At 36.2% G+C, this 17,100-nt stretch overlaps 1 protein-coding gene across 3 annotated transcripts in view; it reads left to right on the top strand.

Moving 5' to 3' along the window:
- STRN3 (striatin 3) overlaps positions 1-17,100 on the top strand; it is a 69,129-nt gene that overhangs the window by 41,305 nt on the left and 10,724 nt on the right. For 2 of the 3 annotated variants that reach the window (XM_075713372.1, XM_075713374.1), the window contains exons 9-12: positions 1,849-1,989; positions 8,799-8,932; positions 15,871-16,046; positions 16,178-16,225. In XM_075713372.1, coding sequence (XP_075569487.1) covers positions 1,849-1,989; positions 8,799-8,932; positions 15,871-16,046; positions 16,178-16,225 — 499 coding nt within the window. The remainder of the gene's footprint in view (positions 1-1,848; positions 1,990-8,798; positions 8,933-15,870; positions 16,047-16,177; positions 16,226-17,100) is intronic. The other variant, XM_075713373.1, reaches the window with a different exon arrangement.

The raw sequence follows: 17,100 nt of genomic DNA, 5'->3' as shown, positions 1-17,100 counted from the left end.
GTATTGTACCTTTGAAATGAAATCCTATCAGTCTAGTGGCTATTAGAAAAAAAAACATTGGTGCAAAAGAAGCGTGTTCCTCATTTTTATTATTTTACACTCACTTCATTACACTTACTTCATTAGCTGAGATCACAGGTTTCTAGACTCACTTCTACATCAGAATGAAATGAAACTTAAGCGCTCAAGAAATCTGTTCTGTTGCATAAGAGAAACTTTTGGAAGCCATTTTTTATTCTCAACTTCTGGGTAGCAGCCTTCATTAATTCATTAATTGGAATTCATTAATTGGAATAGGAAGTGTTCTGTAGAAGAAAAAAAGAAAAAGGTTGGAACTACAAAAAAAAAATGTTCTGTATTACTTGGCAAAATGAAAATGTTTTGCAAGTATTAATGAGAATAGTTATATAGCATCCCGCTTGGGGTATGCGTGGTATACTTTTGCTATGATTCTACTTCGAGAAATGTTTTTCATTGTCATCCATCTCTCCAGAGAATTCTCCATTATCTTCAGAGAATTCAATTATTGATAGATATTTATTTTTGAGCACAACAATTTTTACCATTTTTTGTCAGTAAGATCTAAAAATTGAAACTATCAGATGTTACTTGAGTGTGGTTTAGTGTTTAACTGTTCAAATGAACAGTTCTGCTTTTGATAAGTTTCTGTAATTATAGTGGGTTTTTTTACTTTTTTGACAACGAAGGCTTTGTTTTGGTTTCAATTTCCTCTTAATAAGTGGTATATGTCACCTCAGAGTGTTAAGAAATTGTTTCCTAATGCTTACTTAACTAAAAAATGGACATATTTGAAAATCATTTAAGTTCTAATATGTCCTTTTAAAAATAATAAACACTTAGTTGTAGCGAGTTTAAAAGCATAGTTTTTGGGGGCAGGATGGTATGGTTTTTTATTTTAAATGTTCTACAATATAGCTGCCTGCAGTCCCAGGAAGGACTCTTTTATTGATTAAAAGCTGGTTATGTGTTGCGTAATTGTGGATAGTTTCTTTAAGGAGATTCTATCACTGAAATTTCACTTTATGATTGAAGCTTGACTTTTTGACATGCAAGCGATAAGGTGGAAGCAGGAATGAATTTATTAATTTTAAAAAAAAAAATTAAATTATAACATACTGTTCTTGTTTGCTAGTGTCTACATCGTGATTTTAATGCACATATAATTCAGTATGCTTAGTTTCCATAGGCATGCTTGTATAGTAAGGGTAATATACATCTGCAGTCTCATACAGTGGTGGAAGCATTCTTGCTCTTGTGTTTAATAAACACTTCATACAATTCAAATACCATTCGAAAGCAGGGAAAGTTAATTGTTCGTTGCACCCCCGTTATGAGTTGTCTGTACTTCTTCCCTCATTTTTAAGCTTATTTTTTATTTGCACTCTGTTTTTCAGTGTTAAATTGTTTAGTATAGTTGAAGTTGTGTAATAATATTAGCAAATGTTTAATTCATATGTATTTTGTTTAATAGTTAATGTTCTTTTAATATTTGGCTTGACTTCTCAGTAGGGCTGTAAGATGACTTTTTTTCTCTCCCACAGGAAATCGTAGAATAGATCTACAGAACACAAAGGAGTTTTACTCTTTGATTTAGTGAATTAAAACTGTTTGCATGTAGTTTTCAGATTTGATGTATTAAGTCCTTCCTTTGCTTTCCAAAAGATCAATTTTATTAATATACAAAGACAAAAGCAAAGCACTGTATTTATTTTAAGGAGGTCCCATCAGTAATTATTCTTGTTTAATTAGTTTAATGGATTTTTTAGACTTCAGTCAAGTCAAGCGGTAGCAATCAAATGAATCTTTGCTGCTGACGTTAATTTACAGGAGTCAACAGGACAAAACTTCACGACATGATAGCTGATCTGGGCGATGATGAGATACCCCACATCCCTTCAGGAATCATTAATCAATCTAGGTCACCCTCTTCTAGAATGACTGATCATGAAGGTGCAAGAGCAGAGGAAGGTACAAAAAATTCAGCTACTTATTATATTTCAGGAGATTTCTTTTAGAAAGCACACGCTGTAATTCACTGTCCCCCTCTATAAAGCTTAATGCAATTGCAGATTGCCACATTATTATTTTATTTGCAGTTCTTCCCAAATGGTTTTATGAGAATATGGCTTGAGTTTCTGTGGCTTATCATAACTCACCATTATTTCATAAGTATTTTTAAAGAACTTCATGTACAGCAGTGTGTTCTGAAACTATTCACTATTAAATCCCTGTTTGCAGACCCCCCTGTTAGCAAAACCTTTCACAAATAGGGTGTTACTGATTGAGCAGAAAAAAGGTGAGTATTAACATTTGATACACAGTTTGCATTTTAAAGTGAAATTTAAAACTGTTTTTTTAAGATATGAGACTAATTCATCTCTTTTCCTCAAGTTTAATGGTCTCTTTTTATAATTCTCTTGGTCTATATACACAAGTGTACAAAGGCACTATTTATTTCTTTACAAAGTTTTAGTTTCAATTTCAGGATTATTTTAGGCAATGGAAGTTAGTGGCAAACTATTATCTAAGTAGTCCAAAATTTTGTATTCAGCTTTAAGTTTTTTTTGTTTTAAAGGAATGATTTTCCTCTTACTAACTTCGAGATTAGAATACCGTTATGTAAATTCTGTCCTCTACTCAGAACGTATTCATTCAAAATAGTCAGCTGAATTCAGATTTGGCTCCTTTATGATGATCTTTGACCCGTAAGCCCTGGCATGGTATCAGCTATACCAGAAGTGGAAAGAGTTTGCGTTACTACTGATCCTAATAATCTGTTGGTTCTCCTGTTCTTCCTTCACCCCTGCCCTCACAAATGCCTGTCACCAGGCAAGCATAAAAATAGAAACTTTGCAGGGAGGTTTTTTGTTGTTCTCCCAAACTATTATTTTACGAAAGTGTTTGTCTTCCCACCTTCTCTTTTACTGCATTCCTTTTCATCTTTGTTTTTATTTACAACTTAAAGATGAACCAGTATGAAATTTACCTGTGGAGTGCAATTGAAAAACATACTGGTGAAGTTCCACTCGCTAAAACTTGTGGACTTATATTTAGGTTGTATTTAGGTTTAGTATTTACGTGCTTTAGGTTGCTTTTTAGCCTTGTTAAGGTATCAAGGGCATGTAACCCTACAGTTATGGTTTCCTCAGTCTGTCTTAGGCTATTTTTCTTAGGCCATACATGTTGTGCAAAGGAACACAGATGTTCATTGTTAAGGACAGGCCATGTAGCTGTTGTCTCTTTTAGACACTTTACATCTAAAATAATATAGGCCAAAACAATCTTTCTGAAGAAATAGATGCTAAATTTGATAGGAACTGACTTTTATTGCCTGGTTCCTGTAGCACAAACACTGTGCTACGCTTCAAATAAAGATTGTCCATGCTATTTTCAAATACACTGTGCCTTCAGGATTATATTTTCATGCTATTTAATGTGTTCATGTGTTTTCAGTTTATCAGTGTAGTTTGGGCTTTATTCATTAAGAGAAATAGTATGAATATTTCTACCATCATATCTTGTAATTGTGGTTTATGCCTAACTTTTAAACTTGAACAGAAGAGTGTAAATTTTGCTGCTTAATCAGAAATTCTAGCCTGAATACTACATGGCTTTTTAAGTTTTTGTCTGTACCGTATGGTGCAAAGCTGCAAGCAAACAAGCTTAGTGTTGTCTTTTGAATTCCTTCTAGGTCTGTCTTTTGTTAGCAAGGCCAAACACTTTGTTATCATAAAATGCAGATTTTACACAATTCTTTATTCAGCTTTGTGTTAAAAAGTTTTTTGCAGACAGCTTTAGGCTTTCTTGCTGGGACACACTAGCCTATGCTGATGAATGTTACCAAGCCATAATGTTATTGTGACTGTATGTAAGGTTTATGCTACACTCCGCAGTGTTACAGTTCTGACATAGTGGTTGATAGTTTTGTTTTCATATGGAGAACAAAGTGTTATTAAGCTCACTTTTTTCCTTTTTTTTCTTGAGGGGAGGAGGGGGTTCAGGGAGGAAAGTAAACTATGGTTCTAATTGGCTGGGAATATATCTTTTATACCTCCAAAGGTGTAGGTTTTGGTTTGTTGTTTTTCTTTTCACTGTCAAGTGCCTGCTTAAATATGATGAGAAAATTGTTATGCTGTAATTACACTGTATAGTTTTGACCATAAGAAATTGGGGTTTCCATTTCACCATATTGCATGACTTTCAGAAACAGAATCAACTGCAGCATGATTGTCCATCCAGTGTATTGTACAGATAATTATTATTTTCATGTTGTTTTTCTTTACCTAAAGACTGTGGGGGTGTCAGTCTATAGACCGACAAAAAAATAGCAGTAGCAACTAATTGCTCAGTCATTAACTGCTGCTTTTGGTCTACCACGTATTAACTTTCTGGGAAACAAGATTAAGATGTCCCTGTCATATAGTAGACAACAACAGCATATATGAACATGCATATTTGATTAGAGGTTAAACAGTTTCGGTCTGTACAAATACTACTGCTTGATTTTGACTTAAATTATGTATGATGTCAAGAACTTGAGGGTAAGAAGTGCTGGTTAGGACTGGCCAAGCAAATATTTAATCGTTGCATTTTTTTCACCTAGTTTCACCTACAAAGAAACCTCTACTATCACTTAAATTTTTGCTTGGTATTTATTGATTGCAAACTCGGTTAAACATATATATTATGCTGTGAGGATAATACTGTACTGTGTGTTTTAGAAAAATACTTGGATTTTTTTTTTTAAGATGAAAAGCATTCTATGAGTAATTTATTTAACTTTATCATTTCCATATATATTTATTGATGCAATGGTTTTGATATGCGAGTTGTGGGTCTTTATTTTTAGTAGCTATAACATCATGAATCTTTCATTTTATTACTTTTCTGCCCTTTCTTTTTATAAAAACAGCTTGCAACCATTTTTTAAACTTCTTTGAATGTCTTATTTTAAAATAATAAAATGTGCAAATAAAATGTAGTTATACTACATATTGGCAACTTTAGTGTTGAGAAATATGCTTCTAAATTTTGGATAGCATTAATTTTGAAGCTGTAAATAACAGAATATTCACCTCTGCAAATAAAGCTTGATAAATTTATAATATAGGCTCTTAATGTGGTAGCACGTGATTTTTAGTATAAAGCTCATGAAAGTTTATCTGTTAAGGACAGCTGACATAAATTTCACAAAGAATTAGTATGACAAGTTCAGGGGCTTATTTAAACCTTGTGGGTCTGTCCTAAAGATGAAATCAGAGTCACAGCGGAGTCACAGCATAGCAACAGGGGTGGAAAGTGTCCTCAAGTTAAAATGAGCGTGTTGCCTCCTTTCCCCGGTGATTGGCAGCTCTGCTCAATAATGGCTTGGCAGGTTTGACTTGTAAACGGGTACTTGTATTTGGGAGGCTGGGAACTTGTCAAAGTAGTAGAGGTGAGCCAGTTTTGGAAATTCCAAACAAAAGTATTGGAGTCTTTCTTTGGGAGACAAAAAGAAAAGGGAAAAAAACTGCACAAACCCAACCAACCAATGACAATGACAACAACAACAAACCCCACCCTAATGTGCACACACACACCCCCTGCTGTTTCTTTTGTAATCTTTTTCTTTTCCTAGTCGCCTTCTATCAGAAAACAACCAGGAAAAACTTGGTCTCTGAAGTAATTGAGGGGCTAATTGTTATTCATTTGAGGATTTCACAATTTAGGTTCACCCTGAGAATTTTTTGTGATGTTACTTTATTTCTTGCTTCATATAAACCATTGTTTGTATCTCCTTTTATACTCAGCTCAGACACTTTCACTAAGAAATCAATCCTTAGAAGTTCTGCTCTCATGTAATAAGCATGGATGACTGGATACCCCCTCACCCTCCCCAAAAAAGCCCCAAACCCAAAAACCAGTAATAAGGGAAATAGGTGGGAACATGGAAAATAATTAGGTGTTTTCTAGGAATATGGCTTTTTCTGAAATGAGTGGTTTGGAATAAACTCTCAAATTGAGAGTTTTAGTAAAATAGTAAAAGAAATTGAAAGCTTATTTATATAAGGGCATGGTAAGCTATTTTGGGCTGTCAATTTAATGTAGCATTCTGATGAGTCAGGACCTTTGTAGGGATTGTGAATGTTTTAAAAAGAGGCAATTGTGCATAGTTAGAACACTATTTGCTCTTTATGCAATTGTAGGAACAGCAGTCTTTATTCTTATATAGATTATATTCTTAGATTCTCACATGCAGTTGTGTTGCCTCTGCTAATATTACATTTTTTAATAGTAGAGTAGTTCTGAAGCATTAGAACTTGTTTTATTCTTGAGAAGTGATTTGTTGATCTAGCTAGTCTGGCTCGTCTTTGCATAACCATAGCAATGATGCCAGGCGTCTGTAACTTTACACCTAGTCTGAGTTACTTTTCTTCAGCTGGAGTGGAACATAACTAGGTTACCGTTCAGATAGGGGCGATGCAGAATAATAAAGATGCATGTTCAAAACTGGAATGTGTTGATATTAGTCCTCTTGTTTGGAACTATTTTTGTAAGACAAAAACCAGGATATGGATGGGTTTTGGATCTGGAAACTTCATTTTCTCTGAGTTTCAAGGTTTTTCTGAGAGGATTAGAACAAGGGGTGGCCTTAAAGTGAGACCATCTCTCTCTCGGCCAAATCAGTGAAATCCAAAAGTCAAGCAAGTTTAATTTTTAAAGATGGTGTGGTGGTTTGACCCTGGCTGGATGCCAAGTGCCTACCAAAGCTGCTCGATCACTCCCCTTCTCAACTGAACAGGGGAGAGAAAATAGAATGAAAAAGCTCATGGGTCAAGATGAGGACAGGGAGATCACTCAGCAATTGCCATCACAGGCAAAACAGACTCGTCTTGGGGAAAATCACTGTAATTTATTACCAGTCAAAACTGAGTAGGAGAGAGGAGTGAGAACATGTCTAGGGTAATGAGAAATAAAACCAAATCTTAACACACCTTCCACGCACCCCTCCCTTCTTTCCGGGCTTAACTTCACTACCGATTTTCTCGACCTCCTCCCCCCGAGCAGCACAGGGGGACAGGGAATGGGGGTTGCCATCAGTTCATCACACGTTGTCTCTGCTGCTCCTTCCTTCTCAGGGGAGGACTCCTCACACTCTTCCCCTGCTTCAGCATGGGGTCCCTCCATGAACTTCTCCAACATGGGTCCTTCCCATAGGGTGCAGTCCTTCAGGAGCAGACTGCTCCAGTGTGGGTCCCCCGCTGGGTCACAGCCCTGCCAGCAAACCTGCTCCAGCGTGGGCTCCTCTCTCTCCACGGGGCCACAGGTCCTGCCAGGAGCCCGCTCTAGCGTGGGCTTCCCATGGGGTCAGCGCCTCCTTCGGGCGCATCCACCTGCTCCAGCATGGGGTCCTCCCTGGGCTGCAGGTGGAGATCTGCTCCACCATGGGCCTCCATGGGCTGCACCACGGGCTGCAGGGGAATCTCTGCTCCGGTGCCTGGAGCACCTCCTCCCCCTCCTGCTTCACTGACCTTGGTGTCTGCAGGGCTGTTCCTCTCACATAGTCTCACTCTGCACTTGAGCTGCAGTTTGTGTCCCGGTGGTTTTGGGTGTGGTGGGGTTTTTTTCCCTCCTTCTTAAATACATTATCCCAGAGGTGCTGCTGCTGTCGCTGATGGGCTCGGCCTTGGCCAGTGGCGGGTCTGTCCTGGAGCCGGCTGGCATTGGCTCTATTGGATGTGGGGGAAGCTTCTAGCTTGTCACAGAAGCCACCCCTGTAGCCTCCCACTACCGAAACATCGCCATGCAAACCCAAGACAGATGTCAAATACAATTTAACATATTTTGCAGATGTTTGCACTTAGTTGAAGTTCACACATAGCTAAAGTTTAAGTACTCTACCTAACAAATGGCCCAATTTTTGCACAGAAGGAAATACTGATAAGTAAAAGGAGTTTCTAGAATATGCTAAAGTATTGCAAAGTTTAAGCCTTTATTCCTGTTCCTTACTGTTAAATTGGTATTTGTGGGTAGAAGGAGATACACAGAATTGTTGAAGAGTGTAAAGAGTATGGGTGACTGTGAAACTTTATTTTTCAGATGTGAATTGAGAATGAATGCTTATATATATTTTGTATTAATTCTAAATGATAATTAACACAAATGGTGAATTTTAATTTGGGGAAGGCACAGCTAGCTAAGATAAGTATCAGTTGAGTGTATTTTAAATTAGAATCCAAAATCATGCTGAGAAAGTAAGAGAGAGAATTCATGAATAATCCATGTTTTCATTTTTTTTAATCACCTGAAAAAAATCAAAGTAGAAGAGATGTTTTGCAGGAGGCCTTTAGCCTGGGAGATAAAAAATACTTACACATGCAAATAGAGATATTTGATTAGTATAAAGCGCAGAAACTTACTGCAAATGGATAGAAGGCAGATAGTATGGTGTAGTGAATTAAATACTTAGCTGAGAATTTGGAGAGCTGGGTTGTACATTTGATATTACAATGTAATTTAATGTCAGTCAAGTCGCTTGTCAGTTGTATTGGACACATATGTAAAGTAAGTTGAAATCAAATGACAAAGCATGATATAAGAATTGTTTATTTAATATATGTGTGTGTGTTTGCACAAGTATGCGTGTCATCATGCTGGTTTTTTTTAGTTGGGGCAGTATGTAGTACATACACATTCAGTTTTAAACTCTGCTTTGCTTTAAGTGATGAATAATGCAGGTTTTTCATCAGTTTGAATTATTACATTGAGACTTAAAGAAACTGTTTTGTTCTTTGTAGCTGAGCCAATAACGTTTCCACCTGGAGGAGGCAAGTCATTTATTATGGGTTCTGATGATGTGTTGTTAAGTGTACTGGGCCTTGGAGACCTTGCAGACTTGACAGTAACAAATGATGCAGACTATAGTTATGATGTAAGTGCAATTTTATTTTAAAATTCTTTATACAGTTTAATCAATAATAGTTGGGTTCCCTCTCCTCTACCCTGAACATTACAGATGCACAGAACAGAGGTTTCATTAGCAAAAAACTATTAAATGGGGGGAGGAGGGAGCACCGTGTGAATGGGCTAAGTAATTTGGGTAATCAAAATTAAGTGAGATGACTTTGTTTTCTACTTAAGTAATTTAATTCAGATTTTGTCACTGAGGGAATGTGTTATGACATAAAATACAGATTGATGTCTTAACATGAATTTGAAAAAAAATGGTAATTTTACACTGATATGGAGTATTGAGAAAACATGGCATAGAACACAAATATTGATATTAACTTATTTCTTCGTTCTCCCCTTTGTGTTTATGTAGTGTTAACAGCATAGATTATATATAGTAGTGTATTTCAGATGTAAGCTTTTAGGGTGTATTTTTATTATAATCCAGAGTGTTCTGACATTGCTTTGACCATATTTATTAAGCTACTACCAGTATTGTTACACAGATTTTTCATTGGCTAGTAACATTTGATGGCTGGTTAGGGAAGTGTTCAGGTAAGTCTTACGTATTGTATTTAAAGTGTCTTGTGGGTTGTGGTTTGTTTGGGGTTTTTTTTTTTTTAATTGTTGTTGGTAAGGTAGCTCACTGTTTCTGTAACTTTTCAAGTTAGATACCTGCTGTTTGTAATGGAAATCATTACTAGGGATTTTATTAAAATCTTAGAATCTGTAAAGTGAAGAAATAAATTGTTTATAGCTTTTTACAGGGTCTGAACGTATTTGTGTGCGACTACACACCTTTTTTAATCAGTTGTCCTTCAGTATTCATAACTGGTAGGACCATTAATTGCTGTAATGAAGTAAGAGCTAATACTTGATGATCTTAAAGGCATTTTCCAAGCTAAACGATTCTGTGATTCCATGATTACTCTGTTATTGCAGGGTGTTATGTTACGTAGTTCTACTTCCTGAGTAACAAATGAAAACCTTAATTATCCATTCTTCTATTACTGGATTATATAAAAATAAATGAAATAGCTTTTGTAAATATTTGGAGTACTTTCTAAATTTGTATAATATCTCTTTCTGTTCACAGTAAAGGTTAATCTTCAGGTTGTCTGTTTCATTTCAAATGACATTTCTGGGAAATCGGATAATTTAATACTAGAGTTCAGTTGCAGCTCTTTGCATTTTAACTTTCTCAGGATTTTGCCTTCTGTCTAGCTAAATCTCTTTGTTTAATCACATGTAGAATGTGTCTGACTTGAGGGTCATGTACAATTGTTTAGAAAATTATCGCTTTTTTTTTAAAGTTTCAATGAAATCTATGAATAAGTGGACTTCAAAGAAAAGTTTTTCAAAAGCTTCAATTGTAAATGCTTTAAGGCAGCTTAAATTTGAAACATCCAGAACTGCATGTTCCTAACTATTACTCCTAACTAGTAGTAAATTCCCCTGGGAATTATGAAGTAGAATAGTTTGGGGGGTTGTTTTATATAGTGCTGTATTTACTTGGTTAAATAACTTCTAAATGCTCCTGTCTGTATCTTCATCAAAGAATTAAGAAAAATTTGGTTTAATGCTAACTTGCATGAGGAAAAATGCTTATTTTAAAGCAGTTTAGAATCTCAAATCAAGCTTCTGAACTTGATTGTCAGTTGATTTTTTTCTTTAAGTGTAATTCTCATTTTATTAACAATGAATATGAGGCATCAAAAAACGAAGTGGTATACTTACAGTAGTGAGGCAGCTACAGTTGTGAGATTAGATCACAAATTGGTTTTGCAGTTGCATTGCCTTCCATGTCTGTCCTATTCCCAAGCTCAGAACTTTGGAGTATCAAAGCTTGGTGGATCACACTTGCCCTTCATTAAACTTATAAAGGTAATGTGACAACATTTGGCTCTTAAGGCACGTGTTTGTAACCACAGAATTTTCTGATTCTTTCTTCTTTTAAAAATCTAAAATATTTGTTAAGCACCCTTCTTTCCTCTTCTGCCCAACAAAATCCCAAGTCAGCCTGTATGCTGGACAATTAATGCATGGACTAATTTGTATGGTGACCCTTTGGGTTGGTCTGTAATATTGTATTTTGCATGGCTGCATCCTTGGTTGGCCATTTTTAATGTCATGAGAATGATTCTCAGTCACAATAAATAGCATAAGCTCCAGTATCTGTACAACTCCAGTAGTAGCAGGATACTCTCTATCTCTATTATAGATCATTATTATCTGTTGTTCTCCAATTAGCTCTCCATTGAGAACTACTATATACATAGAAAGAAGTTGTTCCTGGGCTGAAATGATAGCAGTCTGGAAGAACAGTGAGAAGAAGCATCGCTACTCTTGTACTTTTTCTTAGGCAGTTTTGGTTGGTTCTAGCTACTGTCAGAGGCCAATGCTGAGCTAGAAGTATCTTAGATCAAAATAATGTAATCATTAATATGTTCTAATGCCATAATGGCAAATATATGCCATACTTCTTTCTATGCTAAAAGAGATTGCAAGAATGTCTTTGATGTAAAAGAAGGAATTTGTGATGTCTACTTCAAGAACTCTAGTAGTGTAGGGAAGTTGGTCTATAGAGGATGGCCTGTGAGAGACTTCCAGAAGCAAGATTGGTTTTGAGGAAAATGTCATGCTTGGTTGCAACATGCAACTTTGCAATATATTATTCTCTTTCGTGAAGTACAACTTCTTCATAAAAAAATGTGTAGCCATTTTGCTTGTTCCAAGAAGGAGTATTTACAATGAGCCAAGACGAACTCGGGAACCATTACAATGAGTAATATAATTGACACCAACTGATGAAACTGTTTCAGGAGAATGTGGTACTTGTGACAAACCTGACAATACAGTTTTTATTGTGTAAAGAGCAATGCAGAATAGAACTTGGAGTTGCCTTTGCTCTGGGGAAGCTTAAAGCAGAGAATAGAGGTGATAAATATGCAAGTATGAAATACTGCCTAAGCTAGCAAGGAATTTGCAGCAGAAGGTGCTACCTCACAAATTTGTTGAAGGTTTGAAGGTATCAGTGATCCTGTAGATGAAGATGATCTTACTACTTCAGTGTAGCTGGATTTTCAAAATTTTCTCATTGAGGCCCTTTGTTAGAGGCTCTTTAATTACAGCTTGGTTTTGGAGGTGTGTGGGGAGAGGTTATCTCATGCTTTAATATCTGGCTGATACAGTAGACAAGATAGAAGTAAGTTTTTGCTTTCTTACTGGATCGTTCATCAAATAGGAATGAGAAGTGACTGACCGTAATTGTCATTTGGTTTCCCTGCTTCCTATCCAGTCCTCCTTTCCCAGTGCTCTTAGCATATCTGCTGTCTTTTAAAGCATATCTGAAAAATGCGTGGTGTCTTCTGACTTCTTTGTGTGTCAGGAAAAATAAATTTGAAGTATCAAATAACACAGATGGAAAGGATGTTTTTTGATATTTTTATTTATGAAGGGAATCTGTCCTGTCATGGATCTGAAGAGACTGAAATTCAGATGCTATTAGTTCCCCATCACAGTGTTCCTTCAGGTTAAAAACTGCTTGATAGTTCTTAATTTCTGAGGCTGTTTCTACTTAACTTTGGATCTGCAGTGCAGTAAGACCATGTCTTACCTTGTACCTATAATACAGTATTTGTAGGATATCTTAACCTCATGCCCCTATGAGCTTAGCTGAAGCCACCTCCTTTTCCAGTAAATCTCTAGATAAGCAGATAATGTTAAGCTAAGGTAATGTTTAAGTGAAACAGCTAAAAAAAAAAAAAAAACCCAAACCACTCAATATTCCCACTGCTTGCATTTTGCTCCCAGTAGGTCCATGGTCTTCAAATAGCTTGTGTGAGCCATTATAGTGCATGAACAAATAAAGCCACAACAGGGTTCCACTAGCTTTCATGTATCACTCCTTGACCAGTGTTGTATTTTGAAAAGGAGAGGATATGTGTCAGGATGGGGATTAAATTTAAAATCTTAAGAATTTCAACTATAGCTGAGAATTTTTCTGTATGTGAATGATTTAGCACACAAGTTGTCCACAAGACTAGTCATCTAAGCAGTAGATACTGTAATACGGTACAGTCATCTCAAGTCATGTCTCTTTTGATATTTATCGAAATATAAATCGAAATTTATATTTACCTCAGTGCATGTAGTTGTTTGTATCCTGAGGGAGTAATATTGTTACCAAATCAAATGCTCCCATTTGTATATTCTTGGATTCCATAGCTGCACAGGATGGTGGTGGTTTTCTGCTGTAGGACTGGCTGCAAAATGGAAAGTCCATGTTTATCAGAGCATCTAAATTTGGAAATCTCCAATCAGTCACAACATTATCAAGAAAAAAAAAACATTAAAACATTAAAAGACTCTGACTACAGTTACTAATTATTGCTTTCTGATTCCTGTGTTTGCAGTAGGTGAGCAGTTGATTGAGATAGAGAAATACATGTCTGCTTACTATGCTGTAAGGATTCTGTTGACTGCAGGGGCAAGGAAGAGCTTCCTTCCCTGGTATCTTTTTCTTCTTTTTTTTTGTTTTTATTCTTGCTCTCCTCTCTCGCTGCTGCCCCCCCCCCCGCCAGCCTCTTAGCTTGGGCGTAGTTTCTTTTAGTCTGGTTTGCCGGTGGTTTGCAAGACAGAATGAATAGGTTGCTTGTTTGTGTTCCCATACGGACAAACAAAATGAAGGCAAAAAGGGATCTTTATATTGAGCAAGTATTATAAAGTAGGCATTTCCAGTTGTGATTGCTACTCTAATCTGTTTAGCAATTTCTTGTGGTGTATGGTTTGTATGGGTTTTTTTATTTTGTTCTAAGTTTAAGGAGATTTTGTGGTAGTTTTTAGGATATGTAAAGTGTTTCGTGTCCCCTGACCTAGACAGAGTTTTTGTTTGGGAGTTGGTGGGTGGTTTTGCGAATAACAACTCTTGGTTTTGGTAGACCCTACTATTCTAAGCATCTACTCTGTGGCTGTTTGCTGACAGGGGACTAGGATCAAGGATGCAGCTGATCCCTCTTAGTCCTGTTTAGTAAAGTCCACCAAAGTTTAGGGAAAAAGGGAGAAGGAGCTAGTGAAGCTGTATGGTTCTGCAGTCTGTCTTCTCATGACTTTATTTATCTTTTGCCATTTACAGTAGAGCTTTGAGAGTCAATGGGGCGGTGTGTCCATGCCTTCTGTTTTGAGAGGCTTTTGAGATGTCACACTTTAGAACACTGATACACAGTGTCACATTTTCCTTTTCCATTATACATCTGGCCCATTTTGTATCTCGCATTTATCGTTTGTAGTCAGCAAATCCCATTTCCAAGTCCTTGACTGCTTTTCTGAGGTGTATATTTTTTTGGAAATACACTACTGGTTAGCTTTTTTTCTTAGAGGTTGCAAGGATCTCTTTTTAAAGATGTGTCAGTTCTCTTACTCTTGCAGTAAGGATGTCAAGATTCATTGGAAACATGGATGGGGGAAAAGAATTAAACAAAAAAAAAAAATTGGCTTATATATAATGAGAGTTCTAGGAAGGTGTACATGGTGTCTTCTAAAAGAACCAAGATGTTCAAGTCTGTCTTAAAAAATTAAGGCTTTAAAGCTATACTTAGGAAATGTATCTTGTTTCTCGTAACTTCTGTAAATTCTGTACCTTGCATTTTGGCAGATTCCTCTGAACTGCTGAGAACGAAATTACCATTGCAACAGCCATTTTAACAAAAAAGATTTAATGAACTCCTTTTTCCTTTTTTTGAAAAATAAAGACCACTGTAATCAGTCCTCATTTTTTTGAATGACTCTTCATCACAACTGTAATAGAAATCAGTGTGGTGTGGATGCATGTCACCCAAACAATCAAAGTCTTCTGTCTAATCTGGGACATAACAACATGTGCTGAAATTAACCATTGCTATTTCAAATGTTTGGCTTTAATTTGTCTAAGCTCAAGATCACCACAAGTGCATGAGGCAATGTGAGTTAGCCAGGTGGATGAATACATTACATAATGAGGATTAAAAATATTGAGGGACTCTGCTAGAAAAATACCAATTTTTTTTCTTCTTTTTTCCCTTCTCTTACGCATTTTAGATTGAGAGGTGAATAAATATGCAGTCTGGGCTGAAATCTATCAAGTTCAATGCAGAACTCCAGAATTCTACTCTGTTCCCTGCAAAAAAGATGATTCTTTTTATGAAGCTTGTATATAATATGCAGTGTAGTGCTAAATAACTTATATCTCAATAAAAATATTGCGGTATTCAATATACTCTGAAGTAGGAAGATTGGAAACAAAATGCTTTGTTATGAAATGTATTTGTTGGATGGTATTTATAAAAATCCAGGTTATTTGTCTGGTATAGAAAGTTTCTGTTGTTTGATCTGAATTTGGCATAGTTTGCACTTAGGCCAGAAGTCTACATTAATGTAAGGGAAGAGCAAATATCTGCACATCTGTAACTCAGAACAGTAAATTTTATTGTCTGAGCCTTTCTATTTATTTTTATTAGATAGAATCAAATTTTCTTTGAGTGAGTAGTGGTAATTCAATCCAGGATATAGATTTGATCCAAAAATACTTATTACAGTATATGGTACATTATGATCTGATTTTTATTTTCAGTCCTGACAGATATAAGGTACTAAGATTTTATTAGCTATGGGAGATTTTAATCTCTTAATGGTGTTGCTGGAAGTATCTTGGGATACTGAGAGATTCTGGCCTACAGTTGAGAAATGCTTTAACAATTACAGGGTGAATAGTGTGTAAGGCAGAGGATAAGATTAGTTTTCATTCATTCTTAGTTTGCTAATTAATTGAACATGTATTAGCTGAATCAAAAATAGTGTGTTTTTGTAAAATATGGGGAGATACATATTATACATATTTTTAAACCCAAGATAAAATTACTCCTTTCCTTTTCTTCTTTTAAGCTGCCAGCTAATAAAGATGCCTTCCGAAAGACATGGAACCCTAAGTATACGCTACGCAGTCATTTTGATGGAGTGCGGGCATTAGCTTTTCATCCTGTAGAGCCTGTGCTGGTTACAGCCTCTGAGGACCATACTCTAAAACTTTGGAATTTGCAGAAAACGGTTCCTGCCAAAAAGCAAGTATATGGGTTTTTATAAAACATCAAATGTGTTTTAAATGCCTTTGAAAGTGATTAACTGTTAAGTGTTTTCAGAGTTTTTCAGTGGAGATTTCATGTAGTGTAATAACTCTTCCTTTCTCTTTCAGGAGTGCCTCTTTAGATGTAGAACCCATCTACACATTTAGGGCCCACATGTAAGTGTTTGACATAATACATGCTTCATAAATATATTGTCGTTATCTTATGGATTCATAAGACACTTCAGTTTAAAAGACACAAATGTATTCTGTTTTTACATCATATAGACAAGGTCCATTATACTTTGTAAAAACAGGTAAATACTGAGTCCCTGTCATGAATTGCACAGTCCATGATAAAATGAGAAGAACAGGAAGTGGCAGATGTGGTTAGTTGCAATGGAAAGGAGAGATTGTAGAAGACGACAATGAAATCACCTGAGTGATGCCCATGTCTTGGATTGTGGATTGTATATATAATATGTGAAGAAGATAAATAAGGTAGAATTTATTAGTCTTACTTAGTATCTTCAGGTACAGGTCTGAGAATGTAAAAGTACAGATGCAATCATCAGTACCAAAAAAAGAACCCCACTGAATGTCAATTCAATGAGTGAACAATCGGGAGATCAAGCAAGTGACTAGGAGTGTGCTGAATTTTGTTTAGGGGCTTGAACAAGAATAAGAGATAAAATTTTATTGCCATGATAGGCCAAAGTAGTAGGTAGGGCATGGGTATTAATTCATACATATGCCTCTCAGGTCTGGGGGAACTTGAAAATCAGTGACATAATTGCTGTAATCAAAAAGTTGATTAATACCTGAGTAAAGTTCTGGTAGCTACAGTCAGTTCTCTTGCAATGTCCACCCAGGCTTCCTCCTTTCCAATCTCAAGCTTGCCTGCTTTGTGTGCAGATGGTGGTTCATTACACACCATAACAAATATTCTCATTTCTGATTGCAGTCCAGCCCAAGATCTTGGGAAAGCAGATTGCATAAACCAGTCTGAAACAAGAAAAGATCTTTGTTGTGGCAGAGAGTGACAGTGAGCT

The sequence above is a fragment of the Pelecanus crispus genome, chromosome 6 (assembly GCF_030463565.1).
Source record: "Pelecanus crispus isolate bPelCri1 chromosome 6, bPelCri1.pri, whole genome shotgun sequence".
Taxonomy (NCBI): domain Eukaryota; kingdom Metazoa; phylum Chordata; class Aves; order Pelecaniformes; family Pelecanidae; genus Pelecanus; species Pelecanus crispus.
This window is presented reverse-complemented; position numbering and strand designations above follow the sequence as displayed.